Source organism: Cynara cardunculus (genome assembly GCF_001531365.2).
Source record: "Cynara cardunculus var. scolymus isolate 2C chromosome LG 7, CcrdV1, whole genome shotgun sequence".
Classification (NCBI taxonomy): Eukaryota; Viridiplantae; Streptophyta; class Magnoliopsida; order Asterales; family Asteraceae; genus Cynara; species Cynara cardunculus.
Window position 1 is genome coordinate 6,616,196 of NC_037534.1, and position 26,725 is coordinate 6,642,920.

Here is a 26,725-nt window from a genome sequence, read left to right on the forward strand (position 1 = left end):
GTGAGTTTTTGTCTTATCCCATATCGCGCCAAACATGGGACAGTGAGTTTTATCCTGTCCCTATCTGTCTCATATACCAAATGCAGCATTGGGGAACAATAATCAATGATCTAATGGTTTTTTTTCCACCTATTCTCACAACCATCATCTAAGCCAGCTTAGCAATAACAAGAGTTAAATAGAGACATACATCCATGAAGGTGAGGTTTGAAACCAAATCATACACCAAACATGATCATCAAAAGAACCAAGGAGTTATAAATTGGTAACATAAACTCACATATTTCATCGGAACTTCGTAACAGGAGGAATTTCATTACGTTCCCTCGTTGAACTCGGGGAAAAACATATGGTGTTTTTGTACTTGCTAAAAGGTCCGAGGAGATACCTACCTTGTTGCATTATTTATGCTTTCCTAGGAACGTAACCTCCCATACGTAGAACAGACATCCCCGAAGGTTCAATCACTGACGATTATGTAAATTCTTCCTGTGTATACTCATGAATTTGGCAACAAACTCTGCAGGGGAGGAGGACATGGAGAACCGAAGGTTAGCTAACAAAAACACGAAAAGCTTAAGCAAATGAGATGTATCATGGGACTTGGATCATTTTTGAAGTTGGTCTTTTTGATTGAGAAGTTAAAAAATCCATTTCAATTTGAAGTTGTAACGTAACAGGGGTAAAATGGTGATTTTCTTCATTCGGAAAGTTTACGCAGCACAGAAAACAACGTCAATTTATCTTCAGACAACTTAATCTATACAGAAAAGACTTGATAGCCCGTTGTGGCTAACCCCATCCTCGGATATGGAACATGTGGGCATAGACTAATAACTTACGAAGAAAGATGTAAGCACTTTGTCAACTGGAACAGACCGCTCAGACTATACAATCAACTTTAAAACCATTGATAGGTGGAATGCAATTTTAAGTTTCATGTGAGCTTTTTCGTTATCTATCTATAAAATATCCGTTTTACGCATTCATTTGTCATGATAAAATGATATATGAAATACGGTTATTACCTTCTAACTTCAGCAAGGCACTAGTTCCAACCGGGAGTCTCTTATCCTGTAAGTTGCCATTCATTTTCTTTGTCACATATTTGCCATCAAAATGAAAAATGCATACGGTAAAAGGATGGGAACTTACATAATAACGATGCCAATAATATAGTTCCCTTTTCAAAGTAGCCTCAACACCCTTTAGGAACTGTTCGATGAGTTTCTGCATAGTCGTAAACATTGTAACATAAGGTTTCGAATCATGAGGGTGGATCTTGGATTGATTCTTTTACTGAAAGGTCTTAGCTTTACCTGAAGAATCAGTTTTGGGTGCACAAATTCCACCAGAAGTTTCTGTAGCTTCCCACGTATGAGAAACAGCCTAATAAAAGCCCACGTTTTTTTATGGTATCATTAAGGAAAATTAAGAACGAACGTAATGAAATATTTGGGAGAAAAAATTACTACGTTTGGTACGCGGACAGGACAGGAATGACGAGAGTGAGTTAGGTGGGTGAAAGAATTGTAGAACGTTTTAAGGTTTTAATTTGACATGGATAGTTTTTAGTAATTTACATATTTTGTCCCATCTCCCTACTGCATTTTTGTCCCACTCAGTAACGTCATGTCCCGGTCTAATAGTCCCACCAAACATGGGAGAACAAATTGTTGTACTGTTGTGTCAAGTCCTTTCCCGCGAGCTATACTTTGTTTATTGTCACGACAGCTTTTTATACACTAACTTGAAATGCAGTTTATATTTGTAATAATCATTTGAAGTTTAATGTTGTTATGAAGTTTTTCAAGTACAGAATAGTTGGAAAGTAATCTGTTTGATCTGAAAGCCAAAATATATCTGTTTTCTTGGGACAAGGAGTATTATAAACTTGCCTCTTATGTGATGGATCAGCTAAAATCTCGGCAGCAAGGTCAATAAGTACATCCTCCCATCCTATTGCGATTGGTTGGTCTTCGAGAAAAGGATAGCTGCAAACAAGCTTGAGTGTTAGAATATGAGTAAGAATAGCTTATTTGGTATATAGATATTATGAGCATGATTTGTTCTTTACTTGTGAGACTTGCAGGCTTCAAGAGCCATGATTGCTTTCCTCAAGTTCTGCTTGGATTTATTTGCAATCTTTGCAGCAAACTTCATGGATAAATCGAAGTTCTCTTTCCTTGCTATCTGAATAAGAACTTCCATGATCTGATATTTTAAGACAGAATATTAGAGGATGGTGGGAGAATTTGCGCATGAAGTTCATTTCCTATGTCTTCATGCGGGTTACATTATTGGCATGGTAGGTTCATTTTGGAAATCACAAATGAGATTTACCAAGAAAAAATGTCCACAAAAAAAAAAAATACAGTCTAAGAAATGTATAATTATTACACTTTTTAATTAACTAAATGACTCCTATAGGTAAAAGGTAGTTTGGGTATTTTATATTTTGTTATTTTGTACTATAAATAAGGGTCTTTTCCCTGGAATGAGATTGATCGATCATCTTTCCATTTCTCAGTTTTGTCATGATGACAATTTGATACAATTCAAGGTAAAAGCAGTAGGGTTGAAGGCTTGATCGGATGACTGAAATAGACTTCCAGCAAATCGAGAAGCTGGAGTCTCCCCAACGGTCACAAAAACTGGATACAATTTCGATATTCTCTTAGCCCAGCCTTCTCCCCTTACTTAAACCTCCTAAATAACAAAAATATTCCCCCACTATTGCTTCCCATAAACAAAAGATTCTAACAGCTCCAGAAAAGATTTCCCGCACTACCCTTGGATAGCTAAATTCCCAAAAAGACCCTTCTACTTCTTGTTTCTCCTTGAATACGAAATCTAATCACTGGCTTATCATAATTTTACCCTTAGTAATTTTTACACTTCTTAATGACTATAGTGTCTCCATCTCATCAACTTCTATATATTCATGTGCCATAATTAAGGGTAGAATTGAAAATTTTAGTAAATTGAAACCATATACTTTTTTAATGTGGACACTTCTTTTGAGAGAAACTTAAATAAAGACTTGGACACTTACCTCTTGGTACAGAGGGAGTATCATGAAAAGCAGTTAGGTTACTTGTATTCATGTGATTCAAGACTATAGTATCATCTGATGGGACTCTTACTAGTAGAATGTTCACATCAGGAAAAAGAAGATGCATATACTTGTAATAAAGAAAGATTTCCATTTGTGCTTTAGCAAAACATATGTAACTAGAGGTCAGATGATGGATATGTGGGATCCACAAGGCAATACTAGTGGCAGAAAGTACAAGTTCGAGCTTCCAAAGAAAGAAGGAGAGAGTACTAGCACTTACTTCATGAGTTACAGGAGCATCAACCTTGAAAATATGGCACCGAGTTTTCACTGGTTCAAGAATGTCGACATCACCCTCACAACACAGAATCAGCTTACACACATCCGAATAGCAATCCATAATCCACTTTATCAAGTGCTGAATGCTCTCATCAGCTTTGTCAACATCATAAAGGACCATTACTGTAAAGAATACAACGGGAACTATGTAAGTTTAAATATGAAATCAAACCTTTCAGAAGAAAGTTCAAGACTAAAAATGAATGGACCTGTATAATCTGGCTTCAAATTAACTGTGCTGATCTCAGGAGCAACTGAATGGTTGCTGCTTATTTGCTTGACTGAAGCCATAAGAGCATATCTAGCATTAGCTTCCAAGTACACATTAAGCTCCACATGATGCACACTTGAGGTTAAAGGAACTGCTACTTGAGTCAGCCTTGTTTCCTAAAAAACAAATGACAAGATATATAACCATGTCAAATGAAATTTTATAAACAATTAATGCAAGGATGACATAGTATCCAATGAAGATTATATAAAAATCATTGTACTCGACACCTCACAAGAGCAAGAGAACTTGCTTACATAATCTTTGCGATTTTTTTTCCGAAAAACAGAAGTTCTTCAAGGGGAATAGCCTTTCATCTAAGACCCAAATTCCAAATATCCATTTCACAGAATTGTTTCATGGTGACCTTAGACATTGCCAAGGACATGAGCTCTAGTGGAGTTCTTGGAGACTATGCATTAGGGTAGCGAATTCTGGGTAGATTCAGTCAATAGGGTAGCTTCTAGTAAGATAGTCAAGAGGGTCTTTGGGTGTCTGATCTTATGTGATATTCTTGTACATTGTACCCTTTGTGTGTACTGTGTTATATATTATACACTGTGGTCGCGTGTCTTGTCTGTTGCCTTGTGTGCACTATTTTATTTTACACCTTTCACTAATGTCGCTTCCTCACAAGATTTTTCTAACTTTTTCCTCGCTTTCTGTTTGTCCAGGTAACTCCTTGCGGTCCCTTCTAAAACTTCAAAAAAAATGTTTATGTTTCACAAGTTGGGGCTCTTTATGGAAACAGTCTGTCTATCCCCAGGGGTAGAGGTATGGCTGCGTACATCATACCCTCCCCAAATCCTACCTCCGAGTGAGATATGATGGGTACGCTTGATTTGGTTTGGCTCTTTAGAATTGCTTTATGCTTTCTAGATTTAAAAATCCCCTTGTGACCACGGAGGTTCAAATGCGGTGACTCCGGGCTACCCGCAAAGCAGGTGGTTGCCCTGGGATTAGTCGGCTTGCATAGCGGGTTGGATATCCAGGTTAATAAAAAAAATTAGAAATAAAAAAATTAAATTTAAGGTGTCATGTCTTATAGAACATGATCAATACCTCTTATTTATCAATCTCTTATTTTATATTTAATTGTTTAAAGATTACTTTATTGCACTTTTAGTCTTTTTATGCAATTCAGGAAACTATTGGTGTGACGAAGAAGTCGATAACAATATGGTTGGGATTTTTATCTAGTTTCAACTAGGATTGGTTCATCATTTCCGTAACTATATCTGAGTCTTGTCGGGGCTTGTGACTGTTCCCTAATTCAAACTGGACTCCAAATTTTGTTGGTATTTACTTCATATTCTAATAGGATTTCTTGCAGGAGTTCTACACAATTATTAAGAATTTCTTTCTTAATTTTTTTAATCCTCGGACTCTAGGGATCCTGGATTCTAGATTATGTTGTGTGCTCTATACCCATCTGCTCTGTTGTTTCAGGTTTCACCAAATTGTTTGGTTGTGTGCATTACACCCATGACATGCGTCCACAGGAAACCAAGGGGCTGTTTGGTTGGTTTTTTATCAAGTCATGTATGGATAAAGTTGTCTATGTAGATATTAGTCTGTATAGATCGGGAAGGTTTTTGTCTGGAGGTTTTTTCATAGATGGAAGGAGCATGTTCTTGAATTGGGAGGGGCAGGTTTGGAATTTTTTTGGCTTTCTGCATAAAGCTCCCCCTCCCTAGAAGCTTACTGAATAAGCCACTTTCTATATCATTAAGCCACTACCAAACAGTTGTATAAAGTTGACTGAATAAGCTGTGAGTCCCATTAAGCTCATTAAGCTGCCAACAAACAGGCCCTAAGCTAGATCCCGAAACTGTCTGATGTGTTTTGTTGGTTATTCTTATGTTCAAAGAGCCATAGATGTTGCAGTCCTACTTTGTGAATGTATTTCACTTCTGCAAATGTTACCTCTACCAAGGCCGAGTCATACTTTATTCTTCGTGAGTATTCCCTTTGCTAAGGCCTAATATCAATTATCCAAGAACAATCACAAGAATCTCCTCTGACTCCTGCACCTCATTCCTTGATCACATTGGTCTATACACAGCAACAAAAACATCAAATAAATACTGCTCAACGCTCCATTTCAGTAATAAAGCAAGAGATTCTCTGGTTCCACTCCTCTCACCACTGAACCATCTATTTTGTAGTCTCATACACAACCTGAACACCCACTTACGCTGTCACATGTCCTGTAAGTGCGCCTAGCACTACTGACCACCTATTATACAACATGGTACACCCACCTGCATTACCTTGTCCACCTTGCGCACCCATTGCGATTTAAAAAGGCATCCTTAATTGTACCTGACACCCCCTACTAAACTACTTAGTCTATACTGCTATATCACCAAATCTGATACCTTTACGTTTGCGATAGATAGTCATCCTAATCCTAGAAATGCACAGAAAGATTGACAACATTCAAGTGGTACAAGGCTATAAAAGAAGAGATCATATGGACGAAGCAAAACTCAGTTTTTTGAATTGCATCCCACTGGCAAGCACTCTATTGGATGTAAGTGGGTGTATATTGTGAAGCTAGGTCTTGATTTCCTTCATTGTGAAAAGCCTATTCCCAAGCTTGTGGCATTGATTATGAAGAGACCTTCTCACCAATGACCAAGATGCCTTCTATCCATATCCGCATTGCTCTTGCGGCTATTCGTCACTGGTTTTTCCACCAACGTGATATCAAGAATGTGCTCTCAATGGCATCCTTGAAGAGGCATATTATGGATCAGCCACCATGCTTTGTCATTCTAGAAGAAGCCACCAAGGTTTGTCGTCTTAAAAGATTCTTGTATGGTTTCAAGCAATCTTCAAGAGCCTTATCTGGTCAAGTCTCAAAGGTCCCTCTGCAATTAGAGATTATCCAGGAGGTGAAACCGATTACCTGGTGTTCTATTGACATTGACATTGACATTGACATTGACAAGGTTAGCGTACTATTTTGGTCGTATATATTGATGACATGGATCTGATAGGAGATGATCATCGACACATCTGAATTTTTTTATTGGGAACCAGCTTTGAGTCACCATTCTTGGAGGTCTTCAATATTGTCTAGAGATTGAAGTATCTAGATCCTATCAAGGAATTTTGTTATGTCGAAGGAAGTATGTTCTAGATTTACCATCTAAATGGCTCTGAATGGAAAGCCATTACAAGAGGATAGGAAGCTTCTGAAAGATCTAGACAAATACAAATGACTTCAGGGAAACCTTATACTGTCACATGAACGGACATTTCTTATGCCATTAAAATGGATGGATGGTTAATATCTTCCCCTTATACTGCATACTGGAATGTAGCTCTTTGAAATTGAAGTACCTCAATGCCTCTCCAGCAAGAGTATTGTGTTACCATCAGGGTCACTGTAGATCTGTGCCTGTATTGAGGAAGGATCCAAGAGGATTGTAGGATTTTACAGATTGGATGGAATTGTCCTTTTCCTGTTGGTCCACCATCAGATATTGTCTTTTTTTGCGCGGAAATCATGTCTCATGGAAGAGCAAGAACCACAAAAGAAAAAGTATCACGATCTATTGCAGATGTCTCTTTTTTTATGAGATGGACCAAGTGATTGTTACATGAGGTGGAATCCTTCAAATAAATTAATGAGGTTATACTACGATAATAATATGCCATCCATATAGCAAAGAATCAACCTTTCCAAGGGGACCAAACATATGGAGGTCGACTTTTAGTTTGTGAGAAATCAAATCATTGGTGCTTAGTCTAATTCCCCATCTGTTTAGCCAATTCATATTCATATGCACCAACTCATAGACATTCTGACAAACCCGTTCTGAAAGACATAGATTTCATTTGCGGTAAGTTGGGGTTGATCGATATTTATCTCCAACTTGAGGAGTTTGTTCATAACTCTATAAACATTTATCTTCTTTATTTATCTTGTATTTTAGCTTTATTTAACTTGTAGCCTATTTAAGGATGGTTTAATTGCTAGATCAAGTCCGCAGATCTCTTCCAACAACCATGTGCTGGATCAAACTCCAACTAAATGCAGAGCTAACTCTCCAAATATTCAGGAAGCCTAAATAGATTTAGTGCTGTTGATTGTAAATTCAGTTTTTGAGAAATACAAAAACTATATTCTCAACTTGGTATTAGAGCAATTGAGAGTACAGTGTGCTGGATCAAACTTTTATCTTAATAATACATCAGTTTTCTAGCTTTAATACTTCCAGTGTGCCACCAAAAAAAAACTCCTCCTACAAAAGTAGGAGCCAATATGGCATAAGTGAAAATGGGCCAAAAACAAGATCCTTGAAATAAATAGAAGAAAAGAAAACAAAATGCAAGGGTGTAGAAACTCGTTATGTGACAGTATATTTGGTAAAGACACATTGGAGACACATAGACCCATGCTCATGTTTGTTTTGTTTCTGGTTTCGAGTCAAAACACATTCTAAAACTCTATCAACTATCACATACCTGAATCTGGAAGTATCTTAAATCATGAGATATCTGCAAAAGGAAAATGAGCGATCTGAGAATTTTGTACAAATTCTGAAGGCTAAAATGCCAGTACTGAATATAGTAAAATTACATTCCGGGCAGCATCTCCATAAATCTCACGTAGTAGGGCCATTGTCAATGCTTTCCTCCCTGACCCTTGAGGTCCCTTCAAAAGAATATGTGGAAGTATGTCCTGGGATGCCTAGAGTGCAGCATGATAAGAATCTTAAAACCGAATGCATGTAAAAAAAATAACAACAAAGTGTTACAATCACAAGACCATGCATGTATAACTTGTGTGAAACTAAAATTTTAGAAAATCATAATTGTGCATAATCTGCACAATTTCGTTTTGGAAATACCAATTATGCTGTGATTGAGAAACTAAAGACATTACCAGTTGTTTAAGTTGCAGGGCTTCTTGTTTGTGGCAAGTGAACCCATTCAATGACGAAGGTTGATACTTATCTGCCCAGAATTGTCTAAGGCTCTCAACTACGAAAGCCTTCTCAATGAAAGAAGCTTCATCAAAGGCTCTCTCTCTTTCTGGAGACTTCTTGGACGTACGGCAAGGTCCTTTCCCTATGCAAGAGAACCATGAATCCGTCTGGCTTTTCTGCCTATTTGCAGTGAACTTCCAGGAGCTCCCAGTTGATTTTGCACTGGCATCACTTAGATTGCTACTTTGCCTACTTACAGCGGAGCTTGAGATGATAGTTGTGGGTGTTAAAAGACTGCTAGAAGAAATACCGGTAGTATTATAATTAGGAATAGCATTTGATTTATAACGATGGTGTGGATCAGGTTTCTTTTCTATGAACAATTTGGCCTTCGGGCTAAGACGACTTTCCAGACCACCATTCTTAATCTTCTGTGTCGACATAGCTGCATAGTCTCGAGAAAAGAAAATATCGCCTCCTGGAAGAGAATCTGTGCTATCAAAAACTGGAGCATGTCTCACTGGACTCTTAGCCAATTTCGCATTTGCAACCATCTCATTGATCTCACCCACAGAAGGGACATTCTTAGGGTTACCTTCCTTGTCTTTTCGTGGGGTAACACTTCTGCGCAATGGAGGTGTCCTACTCCTTTCCTCTCTCCTTTTCACCCAATAATCATACTTCATCTGTTGCTCCTTGTCCCTAGTTCTCAGTCTAGGTGCCGACAATGTTCTACCATAATTCAGCTTCTCAGCATCCCGATAACTTTCAGTGTTGGGCTGGCTGTGTTTCTGCTTATGATATGAGCCAAAAGCTTCATCAGTCTCCAAAAGATCATCCCCTCTTGTGGGTATGAATGGTGAAAGATGCCTCCTACGCTCAGACTTGGAAAACGGACTGATATTCCTTCCTGGTGGAAGGGGAAGGGAACCAAGAGTAGGTGACCGGGAATTCCCATCATCTCTTTGAGGCTTATAGGGAGATTTGCTGCGTTTCCTTGTAAGTGGCACCCCTTCAGGATCAAACTTTGAAGAGTGTCTCCTGCTGAGTCTCAACGGATTCAGGTTCCTAGTGTCATCAGAACTCATCTTTGGCACTCCAGAACCCAATTCTACACTCTTCCTATTGAATTCATGCCACGGAGCTTCATGCCATTCTGTCTCCGTATCAGACGGGTCATATCCACTTCGCCCCTGTTTAATGATCGACAAGGAATGCTTCTGCAACCCTCTGCTATATGGTACAGGGTTCTCCATATCCAGACACCCGATAAGCTAACCCCCCAAAAATTCTACAATGCGTTTGAACAAAAACAAAAGTTAAAAGGGCATAATCTGGTTGAGAAATATTATCAAACACTTGGGGGACAACAAGAAAAGAAGAAAGTAAACAACAACAACAAACAATGAGGCATCGAAATCATAATGGGTTCTAGGTTTTGATCCCAAAAGATATCCTTTATCATGATAGAGTACCGATGCTTGAAGTTGAAAAATCGATGTCCACGAAGCATGGACATCGTTGAAGACGATGTGGGATTTCCACAAGATTCACGCTTACAGTATACACCAGTGAATATAGAATCAACACAATGCTGCCGTTTACAAGGTAAATAAGCATAGGTAAACACTGTATATGTTTTCATCATATTCGTTGTCTGTCCATAGCTGTGAGAAACAGGTACCTTCAAGAAACTGAATGCAGGCTTCATCGATGGCCCCAAAATTTGGCAACGGTTTTGTCCACTTCACTGAAAGGTGCTGGTTGACTAGATTGAGAAATCGAAGGTCATGTAATCAAATTTCAACAAATAGTATTTGCGACAAGTGTCGCTTCCTGTGAGAAGGAGACTTACCACAAAGGTTGAATGAGTGTTATTTATTTTTTATCTGAATCAACATTTTGAAAAACAGAAATGACTGATTTATTTATCAATATTAATTATTTGAACATTAAAACAAAAAATCATAAAAGGCAGACGATGCGGTATCTCATATGGGAAGGAGATGGTGCTTTAAATAAAGGGTGTAATTTTTGTGGTTGAATGGGAACAACACATCATTTTTATTTGTGTGACTAAGTCATGTTATGTACGAATAAGCAGTAAGTAAACAACCCAAACAAATTGTGCGAATAAGTCAAATGGACCAATAAGCCTAATTAAGCTACAAGTAAACAGCCCCTAAATGATAAGATATCTTTAATAGGCTTCCTACATTGCATTTTTAATTATTAGAAAGGTACTCGTGCAATGTAGCGAGATAAATCTTGATTTTAATGTTTAACTTTTATTCTGTCTCTATCGATATAATACGATTTTATGTGGTTTTCATAAAACGATAATATTTTTATTTTTTAATAAAATATAAAATTTGAACATAGCATAAAATTTTGAAAAAAATAAATCGATATTAATATCAAATTAATTATTTAATACTTCTCGTTTTTTTTTTTTTTTTTTTGTAACTTCTTTAATTCAATTTTTTATTATAATTTAGTTTAGATTTAGTAACAAAGTAATTTATTTTTGATTTAATAATATAATTTTTTTATAAAGATAATAATTAAACATTTTGTTAGAACTCAATGATTATCTTAATTATATTTTAGATTTTCTATATTTAAAATGGATGTTTATCATGTATTTGATTATGTTTATCTACAGTTAGTTGCATGAATTCAAGAATTGAGCTTTAATAAGTTGTAATTACGTAAAATTACTTGTAATCTTGAAATTTAAGTAACATGCATCAATAAACAGTACTTCATGCATAAAACTGGTTTTTAAGAGTTTTGTCAAATGTTTTATAATATAGCATGGATAGTAAGAAGTCAAATATGAAAAAACCTTGTTCCAATAGACTTTCTGTATTTACACCTTTAATTAATTTTCCTTATCTCATTCCCAACATATAAGGATTTCGCTACAAATATTCTACATTATTTTATTATATATATATATATATATATCATGTCTTTTGTTTATTTTGTTTTAATCAAAAAGTAAATAAAAATTATTAAAATTATGTTATTTGTTGATGGGAGATCATGATTGGAGAAATAATGTAATCCATATCCTAAAATAATTGTCCACAATTGAAATGACACACATTTTTAGCATGCATAATTATTACACTTTTTTGTTTAACCAAATGACGTTTTTACCCTTATTTAATTTCTTTCTCTTCACAACTCTTAAATATTTGTACATTAATTAAGAATAAATTTGAGAATTTGGCTATTTACTTTTAAAAGTTGATACCTATTTTGGGACAAACATAAATAGAAATACTGACACTTATTTTGGGACGAAGGGAGTATTATTTTGCTACTCACATTAATTTCTATGTATTTCACTCCATATATAAGAATAAGATTGGAGATGTTATAACGAATGATTGGAATGATGGTTTTTTTTATTTTGACTCCCTACAATGATTAAAATTTGGATGTAAGGGGTGGATTTAAGAGTGTGCATTGGACGGGTTGGACGGATTTAGGTGGACAAATTGATAACGTGATTGGATTTTGGATATTAAAACCAAGCTCGTAATTTTTGGGTTTTGTATATCAGATTGTTCCAGGTTGGGGTTGGTCGGGTTGGGGTTGGTCGAGTTCGGATATAGTTGTATGCAAAATATATATAGGTTGGTTATTATACAACCATTGACATTTGTGCAACCAATACAACTCAATCTCAACCGTCCATTTCATTTGATGAATATGTGATTTCATAGAAGTTTTTATTGTTTCTTAATATAAAGTATTAATCATAATTAATGAACTTTATTCATATTCCATAAATATTCAAATCATAATAAATGAACTCTCATTATTTCTATAAATATCTCAATTAATTGGGTTGTAAGGGTTGTACAAATACACAAAGTTGTAAAAGAAATATACCCTATATATATATATATATATTCAATCCATTTTGAGGATGAATTCAATCGAATGATGGGATTGATGAAATTGATACTATGTTCAGAAATTAGAAGAGTATAACCGATCAGGATTTAAGATTTTTCAAAGATAATTAGATAAATAAATATATTTGTATAATATTTTAAATTATATATATATACACACACACATATATATATATATATGCACTTTTTGGGTTTTTAGACGGGATGGGTGGCCAAAGTTCATATCCAACCCGAACCCAAATATCCCAGTCGGATTTCAGATTTTCGGATTTCGAGACATTCGGGTTTTGGATAAACTCCCATAAGTGGATTTGAGATGCTCTAACTTTACATACGAACTCAATAAAATGTGTCTTTAACCACAGAGATAATGTCTGATTGTTTTGAGCTTGACTCCAAAGGTCAAAAGTACCAGGAGATCTCAGGTTCAAATCCAAGAAGGAATAAAAATCCCCTTATGGCCAGGGAGATTCAAATGCGTTGACTCCGGGCTATCTGCAAAGCAGGTGTCGTCTGGAATTAGTCGGCTCGTATAGCGGGTTGGATATCTAGGTTAATTAAAAAAATGTGTCTTTATTTGTTAAATAGGCAATATTGTAATCAACCATGTTCGTAGTAATCAAATTCCGACAAACACAAAAGATTAATAATCCAAAATTTCAATTAATCGTAAACTAAATAGCATACAATTTCGGCTTTATTAAGTTAGGATTGGGCGTTTGAACAAAGCCCTAGGGGTTGATGATTGGGCTTAGAATTGGGCTTTAACCGGGACCGATCCCCAAACATGGTTTGGTTTCATTCGATCTATAGGACCGAAATGGTACTATTTGACCCAATGGGCTTAAAACCGGGTTTCTTCTGACTCGTACCATGTTCTGGCGAGGCTAGTCTCGAGACTAGTATTGATTGTATGCCTTAGATGAAAGATGAAAATCAAGTTTACCTCATGCTTATCATATCTTATCTGATAAGGTGTTTTCCTGATCAGATGTGCTATTAATAAAGCCCCTCTTATCAGTTCATGTTGTTGACTGAAATGTTGACTTGATAAGCTGAGAGAGAGACTCTTACAGTCGATTATTAATACTGATCCTAACCACACTCTTACTCGGTTAATGTTTACCCACATTGTGTTAATAAATAAGCCCTAAAATTTTAATTATTTTTTTGTTTTATTTTATTTCTTTGATTTTGAAAGATCTAATCCAAATAAAACTTCAATTCGAAGACGTTATCATTCAAATTTAGTTTGGATCTCAACTGATATAAAATTTCAATTTTCAGTAAGTGTAGTTTTCATAAGCTCAAAGTTTAGAAAATACAATTAAACTTAGGGGTCGTTTACCAAATGTTTACCTGAGTAAGCACTTACCGAGTCACATTATCTTACCGGTTGAATATGACAAGGACTAAGAATCTTACCTGGTAAGAGCAAAGACAAGGACCGAGAGTCTTACTCGGTAAGTGATGAAGACGACTATTACCACGGTTAGCGCTTACCGGATAAATTATTGCACACAATGTCGTTTTGGTGGACTCAAATCTTACTCGCTAAGTAAATGATATGTTTTAGTACATCAAAACATATCGAATGCAACAATTTACTGGGTAAGCGCTTACAGTCCATCATGGTTTACTTCGAGACAAAGAGACTGCGATGAGTTATTTCATGCCTAGTTCTCTCGCCCATCTTGTTGCTACTGTATTCTTACGGAAAGGCTTGCACGGTTGCACCCATGCCTATATTTTTACTGCTTGTTATTAATTAATCAATCTAAAAAAGCACCCAACTCACTCAAAGTATTTTCTTCTTCTATAATTAAAATCGGTATATTCTCGACTTAATACTTGAAACTTTGAAGTCCAACCTCTGTGGATATGATCTCAGTATTTTTATCACTTTATTACTTGAAAATGATCATAGTGGTCGGCGCGTACTTGTACCGCTATTTTGCCACATTTCTAGGTATGTATATTTACTATCAAGGGCTTGTTGGAAATTCGTGTTTACGTGTGTACCATGATTATAGATTGATGGAATGAGTAATAAATATAACAAAATATAAAAATTTATATCATAAAACCAAACTAAACTAAGGGGTCGTTTACTAAACGTTTACCCGGTAAGTGCTTATTGGACAATTTCCCTCACCGGATTAACATGGTAAGAGATAAGAATTTTACCTGGTAAGAACGATAATTATGATGGAGAGTCTTACCCGGTAAGTGAGGGTGACGACTCTTACCCGAATAAACACTTACCGGGAAAATTGTTTCATATGATACCGTTTTAATGTACTATAATCATATCAAAAAAAAATAAATTATAATGTTGATTCCTACTGGTAAGCATTTATCGAATAAGCATTTGGGTAAACGGCTCCTAACTCAATAAAAGTTCATACCATATATTATATTAGCTAGTGGTGTGCATCGAGCGGTTCGGGGAACAAAAAGTCAGATCAAATTTCAGATATGTATACCAACCTCCGAATTTTGGGTTTCTGATTTCTAATCGCTTCAGGTTGATCGGGTTTCGGGTTGGGTTCGAGTATAGTTATAATGCAAATATATATATATATATATATATATATATATATATATATATATATAAGGGTTTACACAAAAACACCTATGTTTTACGAAAATGTGAGAACACTTTTGGCTCTCTAAATTAGTTAACACATAATAAAAATTAGAATAAATTAGTATTTATCTATAATTTTCTGTTATCCTATATTTATCTTTATCCATTAAATTTTCCTATTATCACCGGGACTTTTTATGTCGATGCGTCCATTGTCGATAATGACGTGATAATACTATGACAATGATCTGATTTTACCGTGATAATGATTTGATAAATTGAAGATTTTTTATGATGTGATTTTTATGCGATAATCATCTAATAATTACGTGATCTTTGTTGTGATAGCGATCTGATAATGTTATGATAATAAAAAAAAAAAACAATGGTCATGTTTACATTCATCGCTCTATCTGTTCATTATGTGATTTTGCTGTGATAATTGTTTTATACCGTCAGCATATTATATGTATGTAATTTTAGAGATAAGGATGACACCAAAAATTACATATAAATACAAAATCACTTGATTATTCTTAATTAATTAATTTTCTTTTAAATTTAACTAGGACGGGAACCATGCATTGCACGGTAGCATGAGTAATTTGAGTAGTAATGTAGATTGTATATATAAATAACTGTTAGTTGTTAAATACAATCAACAACAAATTGTACCTATACGATTCGTAAAAGTTAGTAGAATTTAACTAATGAATTATATATATATATATATATATATATATATATATATTATAATTTGACAATTTTATTAAAAAAATTACCCCTAAATGGCATGATAACTACCAGCCAAACGCATGACCACTCTCCAAATAGGACAGATCCCAAATGGTAACCCTAAATACAACAACAAATGGTCGTGTAATGAAAGATAAAAGCAGTAAGGAGAAAAAAAAGTATGGAAATATGCAACAAGATGACACAATATTAAATGTCTTTTCTTCTATCAAAAGCAGATAAAAAAGCGATCACGAGGCAAAGACTTTAAGCAAATTGAGTAAGATATTCGTCAATCGTGGTGTACTTCAACTCTGGATAAAGCGAGCAGGGCTCCACACCAAACGAAGGTTCAATCTCGAAGTTTGTTGCATCTCCGTTAATCAAAACGGAATGCATTATAGACAATACGATGCTTAATCCAAATGGAGCCTCTGCAAAACGAGGAACATGTTAATTTTCAGCGTAACTAAATTACATCATTAGTTATGTATCGATGTTTTCGACTTGAGCGTTTTAAATATTTTATTCATGTGGAACTCACCTTGGATGTTTTTGATCAGTTGATCTTCAGAAAGATACGTTTTCTCGAGGGTCTTCCCGATTTTGCTTTCCCAGATGGAAACAATTTCATTAAAGGACAATACGTTGGCCGGGGGTCTAAAAATCAATGTCTTGTTCAAGGTACGTGTATCGTCGACTGCTTTGATGGTATACAAAGCTATATCCTCTTCTTTGACAAAAACGGCTGGATATAAAAAACAACATAAAAATTAAAGAAATTGTTCCCCTTTTTCTTTATTAACCTGGATATCTAACCCGCTATACGAGCCGACTAATCCCAGGGCGACCACCTGCTTTGCAGATAGCCCGAAGTCACCGGATTTGAACATCCATGGCCACAAGGGGATTTTTATTCCTCCTTAGATTTAAACCTAGGATCTCCTGGTATTTTTTACCTTTGGAGCCAAGTTCAAACCGGTTTGAAATTGTTTCTTTTGCATTTAACATATTATGTTTTTACGCATTCAAGATTGTACCTTTCTTGTTTCCATCCCCAAGGATTGTAATTTTTTCTCGAGGGGCACTGTAGGTGTCCATCTGGCCCACAGTGGGTAAAAAGTAGCCGGCAAAACCATTGCATGCGACAAAAGTGTGTGGGATTCCTGCAGCTTCGATCGCTCTACGGATGTCTGCCTTCCCTTTAAAGACGCTTTTGGCTGGCTCAATTGCGTTGACATGGTCAACATCGGTTCCGAACTCCGAAGGCAGAAATCTCTATAACATGTATCAAAAACATAGTTTAATAAAATTTTAAATTTCTCAAGTATACCTGTACCTGTTTATAATTAATAATAAACTGTACGCTAATTATATATTAAACTTACATAATTACCTTGTATATTTAATTTTAACTTATTTATTAATACTGCTTGAGTATTTATACCAGTATAAAACAAGAACGGAAAATTAACGTACATTTTTTATTTAAAAAGAACATCCATAATCTATGGAGTAGTTTACCAATATCATATTCTTTTTTGAAGTATATAAAATTTATATACAACAAATGTAACAAATAAATTCACACACCTTTTTCACCTTTGATTTTTTAGGAGGCTAAAGGTTACGATAACGCTAGGCCAAAAGCCTTTTAGTACCAATATCATATTAGTAGAGCTAAATACTTATATTGTACTTAAACGTGTTTAATAGTTGATTATTAGTTCAGTTTACGTAGTTCAAACATTAAGATTTAAAAAGTTAGTTATAATAAATTGTAAAATTAAATTTAAAAATAAAAATAATATTTTATAATAAAGTAAAAAACAAGACTGTAAGAACTTAATCGAGTTTAATTTTTATTAGATGCCTATTATTATATTTTTTTTTTCTAAATGAGATACAAATATCAGAATACTATACTATATTATAAAGCATTTGATAAAAACTCTTAAAAACCATTTTTTATGTACGAAGTACTGTTTATTAATGCATATTACTTAAAATTCAAGATTACAAGTAAATTGTGTATAAGTACAACTTATTAAAGCTTCATGTTTGAATTCGTGTAACTAACTSCAGATAAACATAATCAAATATAGGATAAACATCTTGTTTTAAATATAAAAAAATCTAAAATATAATTAAGATATTCATTAAGTTATAACAAAATACTTAATTATTATCTTTATAAAAAAGTATATTATATATTAAACCTAAATTAAGTTACTTTGTTACGTTAAATTAAATTATAATATTAAATTTGAATTAAAAAAAACACAAAACAAGAACTTTTAAATAATTAATTTGATACTAATATCGATAAAAAAAATTCAAAATTTTATAATATTTTATTCAAAAATAAAAACATTATCGCTTTTTCAAACTCACATAAAACCGTATTGTAACGAAACATTGAAACCGAAATGTCTCGATGCATTGCATGATCTAGAATGTTCATTGATTGTTTAATAACTATCCATGTTTTTAAGGTGGGCAAATTGCATAAAAAAAGTAACGTATTTTAACTTGATTCCTATTTTGGGTAACGTATTTTCAAAACTTTCATTTTGGTACCTATGATGTAAAGTTTTAAACATTTAAGTACCCGGGTAATTGATTGAAGTATTAACCGATTATCATACTGATGTGGTATCCAACTCGGTATTATTTGCTGACGTGGTCACTGACGTGAATTTTTTTAAATATAAAATTAGTCTTTTTTTTAATCTAATTTTAGTTTTCAAGTGGTTATCCGGGTACTTAAATGTTCAAAACTTTACATCTTAGGTACCAAAATGAAAGTTTTGAAAATACGTTATCCAAAATAAGAATCAAGTTAAAGTACGTTATTTTTTCATACAATTTGTCAATAATAGTTAGGTATTTTCTTTAAGAGTCAAGGGAAGTCACCTTGACATTTCCAGCTTCTTTAATAGCTGCAATAAGTTTGACTTGGTCAGCTATGGACTCTCCACCTACGGTCGATATCACAACATCAACTTGCTTTATCGCTTTCACCAAACTTTCATGATCATAAATATTCCCCTGAAAATAATTCATCCAAATTATTTCAAAATTCAACGAATATCTTACAATTTATTTAATTTCTGGACGAGATATGTTAGACATCCGAGCTTTTTTTTTGACATGATCTGACATTGAGTGTAAAAATAGGTCTGCTCGTGCTTTTTCTGGTTTTTTCATATCTGAAACTTTTCGAGCTTTTGAAAAAACTTGGCTTGATTGGCTTTTTGGCTTGATATAGGACTGGGTTTCGGTGCTAGGCCCGACTTTTCCGAATTGGGCTTCGGACTTTTTTATTGGCTTACTTAAAAAATCATCGAAAACAAATTTGTATCGTCGTAAAACAAAGCACTTACAGTAACGAGTGTGGCACCAAGACTTTTGAAATTCTCTAAAAGCTTGGCTTTCTCGGGATGTTTGGTGGTTCTTTCTCGGACCAAAACGAACGTCGGGTGTCCCTCTTTTGCACTTGCCTCCACTATAAACTTTCCGATGTACCCCGTTCCTCCGATGATCAAGATCTTGCTTTTCTCACCCATTTAAAATTGAGAAATTGAGTTGATTTGAAGGGAGAAAAGTGAGCTTTGGGGTTGAATGGTATGAGAAAAGCTTGGGAGATGGTGGAATATATATAGATTTTTATGTGATTATTATATATATATAAAAGGACTTTGGTCCCCCAAAGAAATGGCCATTATTTAAGCCCTTTAAGGTTCTCATATGGGAACGCAGGAGGGTAAAGTTGACTCCTTAATGGATTAATAGATGCAAACGTTTAATTCTATATTCATAATTCATAAATATCTGAATAAGTCTAAAATACTTTTGAGTGTTTGAATAAACAACTTATACCGGTGCCAAACCAGTAATAAGAAGTTTTTAAAAAAGTTAAACCCTTCTAAATTATAATAAATTGATAAGTGTTTTTGTAGAAAAAACATAAGTTATTTCAAATAAGAAATCCCAAACACCCTTTTATATTAAAATGTGAAATTAAAAGTTGGTGATTTCGGAACTTGATCTCAAAGGCAGTCCGCATGCGTCATATTATTTTTATCGTCATCAAATGCTTTATTCTTTTATTATTTTTAAATTTATTAAAATAAATCTGGTACAGTTGTAAAGTCGTCGTTTTCTATAAGCCAAGTTGAATTTGGGTTATGATTCTCATTTCACATTAATTGAAAATGATATAAAAAGTTGATCAAAACATATATATTAAAATAAATGTTAAATTAAACGGACAAATTGTATGGAAAAGTAACGTACTTTAACTTGATTTTTATTTTAGGTAACATACTTTCAGAACTTTTATTTTGGTATCTAAGATGTAAATTTTTAAACATTTAAGTACTCGGATGATTGGTTGAAGCATTAATCGGTTACGATGTTGATGTGACGAGTGATGTGGTATCCAACTCAGTATTATTTGCTGAAACATTAACCGGATACCACATCACTCGTCACATCAGCATGGTAACCGGTTAATGCTTCAACCGATTTCTCGGATACTTAAATGTTTAAAACTTTATATCTTGGATACTTGAAAGTTTTGAAAGTACGTTACCCAAAATATGAATCAAGTTAAAATACGTTAATTTTCTCATGTAATTTTCCCAAATTAAAAAGAATAAAATATTCGTTTTTTGTAGTCTGTTCTGGTTTCAATTTTGATTATATTTCGCTAATTGGTCAATAATTATTATGCCTGAAGCAAAAAGTTGTAACCATATTTTAATCATATCATTGGATTATATTTGACGGTTGAGATCTATTCTTGTATTTTCAATTCCAACCTTTCTTTAATCTAAAGATTTGGATGTTGTAAACCCACTTAACCTGTTTTTTTGGAAACAAAAATCAACTCATTTTATGTAACACCAATTTCAAAGTCGCTTTGTAAAGTATGTAAACGATAAAGGCTTGGGCATGACATAGTCATGAACCCGAGTTCGAGCCCTGGGAGGGGAGTGTTGGCGACATTTAAGTGGGGCCATGTTTAGCCTCCAAATTTGCCGGGGATTAGTCGGGCTTTGGCCCGGACACCCTTACAAAAAAAAGGACTAAAATGGTTAAAGGGGGAAACTGGAAAGTATAAGGACTTAAAATGTCAACATTAAAAATAAAAGGACTAACAAGGGATTCACTTATAAGTATAAGGACTTAAAATGTCAACATTAAAAATAAAAGGACTAACGAGGGAATCACTTGTAAGTATAAGGACTTAAAATGTCAACAACACTATGAGTTAGCATATGATGTGTTCCCCTTACATTGAAATCTTGTACCTAACCGGTAAACCTGAGGCTGAGGCTGAAGTTCACCCCCTGACAAAGAGGTGAACCTATGAAGACAGGACAAGGAAAGAAGATCAAGGGTCTTTAATGGATAATGACCTAAACATCCATTAATGAAATATGATTAGAACCTGAAGAGCACTGAATGATTAATTATGATATCAGTAGGAAGCCTCGTCACCTGGCCATTACATTTCAGCCAAATGATTAGTGGCTCTAGACATTCAGAGGGCCTCTGATTGGTCATATGTTTGGTTGGTCTCGCTTTTTTATAAAATCTTGCTTCTGGTTAGCCTTTAGTGGCCTTTTTTAAGTTTGGCTTTGCTCTTTTAGTGGCCTTTTTTAAGTTTGGCTTTGCTCTGGTTGGTAGACCAGGGTGAGGAACTCTGGTTCCTTAAGAACCCAGAAGGGCTCTAGGTGATATCGCACAGTGTGATACAAGGAGTTGATGGTCTTACACCAGTGTGATGAAAGGTGGTATATATTTGCTTTAATTACAAATATGAGTTTATAACATGTTTTGGTGATTTTCACTCTGTAATTACAAAAAGGGAAATTCTCACTAGACCTCAAGGTCTAACCCTCATTTTGTGTTTCAAAAATGTATATTACAGGTCAAGCACTATCAAGAGATAAGGGAAAGAGGAAAATGTGAGATTCCCTATGTGATTACATGGAATATGGATAAAAATTTGTTATCTACTGATTTTGGAATACTTGTTATATATGCGAGTTATGTACAAGAATGTTAAGGAAAACAATTTGTTAGATACTTTTGTAATGTAGCTTCTTGTACTTTTGAGACCGAATGTGTAATATTGTATTTTCTTATTATATGAAATACATGGTTATATGTAAATGTGGATCTTGGGATATTACAGTAAACTAGACATCCGTCAATAAACTAGATTATTCAACATTGTTATTATTAGTTCAACTTTAGACTTCCGTTATATTAATTAGTTTTGATCTAGTTGTAACTGCTTGGTTGAAACTTGAATTTTCAGTATGGTATTTTAAGATTTTAAAATCTCAATGGTCCTTTGTAAGACAAGTTTCATCTATAGAAAATGATACTCATCAAATGTATCTAGAGATACACAAATCAATAATCATGCCTAAAAAACACAACTTTAGTGAGACCAAGAGGCTGTTTGACAGTTGCTGAATGGTTTGGTACAGAATAATCAAGAGGCTCTCATGATATAGTACAAAATGAAATATAATCGTGTGGTTTTTGCTTACAGTGAAATTAGGGCACTGAATGGTTAAGGGAGGCCCATGATACAAAATCATTTAGAAGGTTTTGGAACCATTAAGAGGCAGACTTCTTTTTACCAAACAAGATTCACCTCTTAACGATTCAAAGATTGTCTCTTTATGTAACTATTAAAAGGTAAACAAACAACCCCCAAGTTTAAGACCGATGGTCTCGATATTTTCAAGAAATCTTGATTAAGACTCGAACCTAAGTCATAGGTCCTTTTTTGCACCTGGTACAAGGAACAATTGCAATCTATTTACATACAAATAGATCACATTCGAACTTCGTAAAACAATTTGAAAAAATCATTTAAAAAATGATAAATGTTATACGGCGGAACCATTTGTTTCTCATCAACCCTAAACCACCGATGCATAAGCAAAACCCAAAAACCCCTTCTTCCGGTAACAATTAATGACTTCTTATCGACTCCTTTGACCACATTCGTCAACTCAGTGATCCCGTATGCTAAGGTTTGCCTCTGCCACATCTGTCGTCTCTAAACTTCTACATAACACGATTCGTGATCGATAGTTCATTTAGAGGCCGTTTACCAAACGCTTATCCAGGTAAGCGCTTACCAAGTCACATTACTTCACCGAATAAATATGGTAAAAACTAAAAATCTTACCCGGTAAGAGCGAGACAAGAACCATGAGTCTTACCCGGTAAGTGAGAGCGACGACTCTTACTACGGTAAGCACTTACCGGGTGAATTATTGCATACAATGTCGTTTTGGTGGACTAAAATCTTACCCGGTAAATAAATAATAATATTAAATTTTACTGATAAGCACTTATCGAGTAAGTGTTTGGTAAACGATCCCTTAATGTTATACTAATTTAGCGATTTAAATAACAATTGTTGTAAGGTGGTTTTTTAATTGCGATGGGGTAGCCGGCAATTTTTGGAAAAGAAAAATAATTGGTCAAAAAAAGCAACTACCCCAAATGTTCCTTCCTGACCTTCTATTTGACTTTTTTTTAATGCTATGAGTTTTCTTGTACTTCTAGAAGCCAACTTGCAGTTCTTATAAAACTCAATATATTTTGGGTGTTTGGGATTGTTTATTTAAAACGATTTATGTTTTTTTTTACAAAAACACTTATCAGCTTATGAATTCAATCAAAATTCAAATATGTAAATTAGGGGTGTTCATGGATTGAGTTGATCGGGTTGAAGACATTTGAACAACTCAACCTAATGTTTGCGTTTTGAAAAATCTTAACTCAACCCAACCCAACCCGTACGGGTTGGTCGAGTTAGTCGGGCTGATCGGGTTGATACTTTGGTACATTAAAATATTCTTCTAACCTTGAATATTTTATTTATCTACTTATAATTTCTTTTTCATCATCAATCATTTGATTAAACTTATCCATATTTCTTACGTATATCACATTCAGTTAATTTTCTCAATTTACGTATATATGTTCAGAGTTACTGAACATATATACGAATGAGTTATATAGAGATGTAAATAGATTGAAAATATGTGTATATGAAAAGCATACATGATAGTATAATTGTCTAATGTATATATTAATAGAAATTCAACAATCATATTATATCCAATAAATAAAAGGATATCGGATTCGTCGGGTTGGGTTGGGTTCAAATAATAGTAACCCAATATCAACCCAATACATACGGTTTGACAATTTTACAACTCGATTAGACATCGGGTTGCTTCAGGTTAGGTTATTTCCTGTTGGGTTGGGTTGATCGGATAGATCGGGTTGGTCGGGTTTTTAAGCAGCCCTAACGTAAATACATATGTATTTGAATTTAAAAAATAGAAAATAAGATAATTAAAAATTTTAAAAAACAAAATATGTTGTATTATTTATTAAATTTTAATTAATGAATAATTTTTTAAAAAACAAGTTGGTACGGTACAATATTACCATGAGACACAACTTCGAATACCACGTACCAACCACGTTTAAGTAGTTGGTACGGTACTACCAACCAATTAAATTGGTATGGTTGGTATGAGAACTGGTTATTTGTCTTGGTACAAATTTCGCATCCCTAGTTTTTTTACCTGATGCCAGAGGCAGAACTAAGATTTTTTTCAAGTTATGACATCATTTGACTGTAAAAACGAAGATATGTTTATTTTTCACAAAAATCATCATTGGTTTGTTGGTTAATTCTTTGTTTTTTGTATGCGAGATCCTGTGTTCAAGTTTTTGGTGGCAAATTTTTTTCCAAAAATATAATAAATCTAAAATTAAAAGTTAAAAACTAAGAAAATGACACAAAGAGAACTCGAACCTACACCTTGGATTGGAGAAAAACCACGCAAACCAATTTTATTGAAGGAAACTTATGTTATCTTTGTAGTTTCAAATATGTATATGTATATGTATATGTATATGTATGTATATATATATATATATATATATATATATATAGGGGAAGATCAAATGTTAACCAAAAATTTTGTGTTAACTTTGAAAACCATGGCAACCAATCAAATTTCATTCTTSTTRTARGTTTATGTCATGTTCACATTTTAATTACAAGGGTATTTCAGTAAATTGATTTGATATGTAACTCCCAAACAATTAATAGGGAGTTACAAATCATCAAATCCCAAAAAATATACATTTATAATATTAATATTTTTTTAATATTGATCTTCAATGTTCATTGTCTTATCAGTATTTAATTCGCATAGAAAACACGGTAATAAAAATTTCCGGTATCGATCAAGCTAATATGGATAAACGCAATGGAAAATAAATCGACAACAGTGAGAAGATTAAAATGGTTTATGATGACAATCGGAGTTTAAGGCCGGGAATTGAAAAAATTAACCAAAGCGAATGTCTTGGTAATATATATTTTTTATTTTTTAGATTCGTTTTAATCGAAATTATGTTCATTACGATGTGTTGTATTTTTTATAATTCATCTTGTATTGATAGCTTTTTTCTTTAATTATTAAAATATGTACCTAATTCACATGTTCAAATGGAAGTACATGCACGACCCATTTTCGTATTGTCATATTACCGACTTTTATGAATCATGAAACATTGTGTTCATGTTACTTCTATCATATGAACACAAGTGTTATTTTTTAAGCTTTATACCAAATCTTTATATTTGTGTAAGTGTTTGCACCCGGTGTTCATAGCGTTGGGATTATGTGTTCATATATTTTATACGATATGAACAAGGGTGAACACGATATGAACAAGAGGTGAACACGATATGAACAAGAGGTGAACACGATATGAACAAGGGGTGAACCTTAAACGGTGTGGATGCAATGCATGTATAAAACTCCAATTGACAAAGAATCGCTTCTGAATGTGTTTATAATGAAGAAATTATTGTTCACGTGCTGTTCATATCGTGTTCATACCTGTTTTTTTCCTTTCGTGTAGCAGTTATTCTTATTATGTTCATATTGTGTTCATAAATGCTATGCAGTCCAAGTTCATATATATGTCAAATTTTTGTTCGTATTTGACACAATGGTTTATATATTTATAGTTGTATTCATATGGTTCTTACATTAACAAAAATAAATTAACAAAAAAATCATAGAATTTTTTATTTTGTAACTCCCAATTAATTAATGATATGTGAGTTACATAATTTTTTTTACCTAAATACCCTTTTCAACTTTGTTCACTTATCTTTATGAAATTTTAAATTTAAAAAAACAAGTTTTTATCATGATTAATCACAACCGTTTATTGAAAAATTGGATGACCAAGATCGGTTAACAAAGTTAACACAAAAACTTTGGTTAACAAAGTTAACACAAAAACTTTGGTTAACATTTGAACTTGGCCTTATATATACATAGGGGTGAGTTCAAATAAAAACCACTCAATTTGTAAAAACCATAAAAACCTCATTCAACCAATCATAATTTTTCATTTTGTTCATTTTTTTGTAATTATGAGAGGTTGATTAACCATTTTTATTGTGAAGGGTGTTAATCATGGATATTATCATCTTCATTATTTTAATTTTAGAGAAATAAATGAAACAGTTTCATTAAAATTTCATTAAGTAGTATATGAAACAATTTCATAACCACATATGAAACAACTTTATCAAAAAAAATATTATATGAAACAATTTCACAAGATTAACAATTTCATGAAAAATTTTCATAAGACTAACGATGGATGAGAGTAGTTTTTACGGTTTTTACAAATTGGAGTGGTTTTCATTTGATCACTCCTCTCTCTATATATATCTATACTATATTATAATGCATTTGGCTAAAACTCTTA

General features: G+C 33.7%; 2 protein-coding genes across 2 annotated transcripts; both read right to left on the reverse strand.

Annotated features, from left to right (window-relative positions):
* Positions 1–293: 293 nt before the first annotated feature.
* Positions 294–9,868, reverse strand: LOC112516022. The gene is made up of 10 exons (XM_025123036.1): positions 8,569–9,868; positions 8,263–8,373; positions 3,607–3,784; positions 3,339–3,520; positions 2,078–2,214; positions 1,899–1,994; positions 1,320–1,389; positions 1,156–1,230; positions 1,029–1,074; positions 294–520 (listed from the first exon to the last, which is right to left on the reverse strand). The coding sequence occupies exons 1-10, from the start codon at positions 9,865–9,867 to the stop codon at positions 465–467; spliced, it is 2,250 nt and encodes a 749-aa protein (XP_024978804.1). The 5' UTR covers position 9,868; the 3' UTR covers positions 294–464.
* Positions 9,869–15,881: 6,013 nt separating this feature from the next.
* LOC112515268 (isoflavone reductase homolog A622-like) lies at positions 15,882–19,534 on the reverse strand. Its single transcript, XM_025121973.1, has 5 exons — positions 19,255–19,534; positions 18,785–18,919; positions 16,909–17,146; positions 16,413–16,616; positions 15,882–16,302 (listed from the first exon to the last, which is right to left on the reverse strand). Exons 1-5 carry the CDS (start codon positions 19,435–19,437, stop codon positions 16,136–16,138), a joined length of 927 nt encoding a protein of 308 aa, XP_024977741.1. The 5' UTR covers positions 19,438–19,534; the 3' UTR covers positions 15,882–16,135.
* Positions 19,535–26,725: the final 7,191 nt, after the last annotated feature.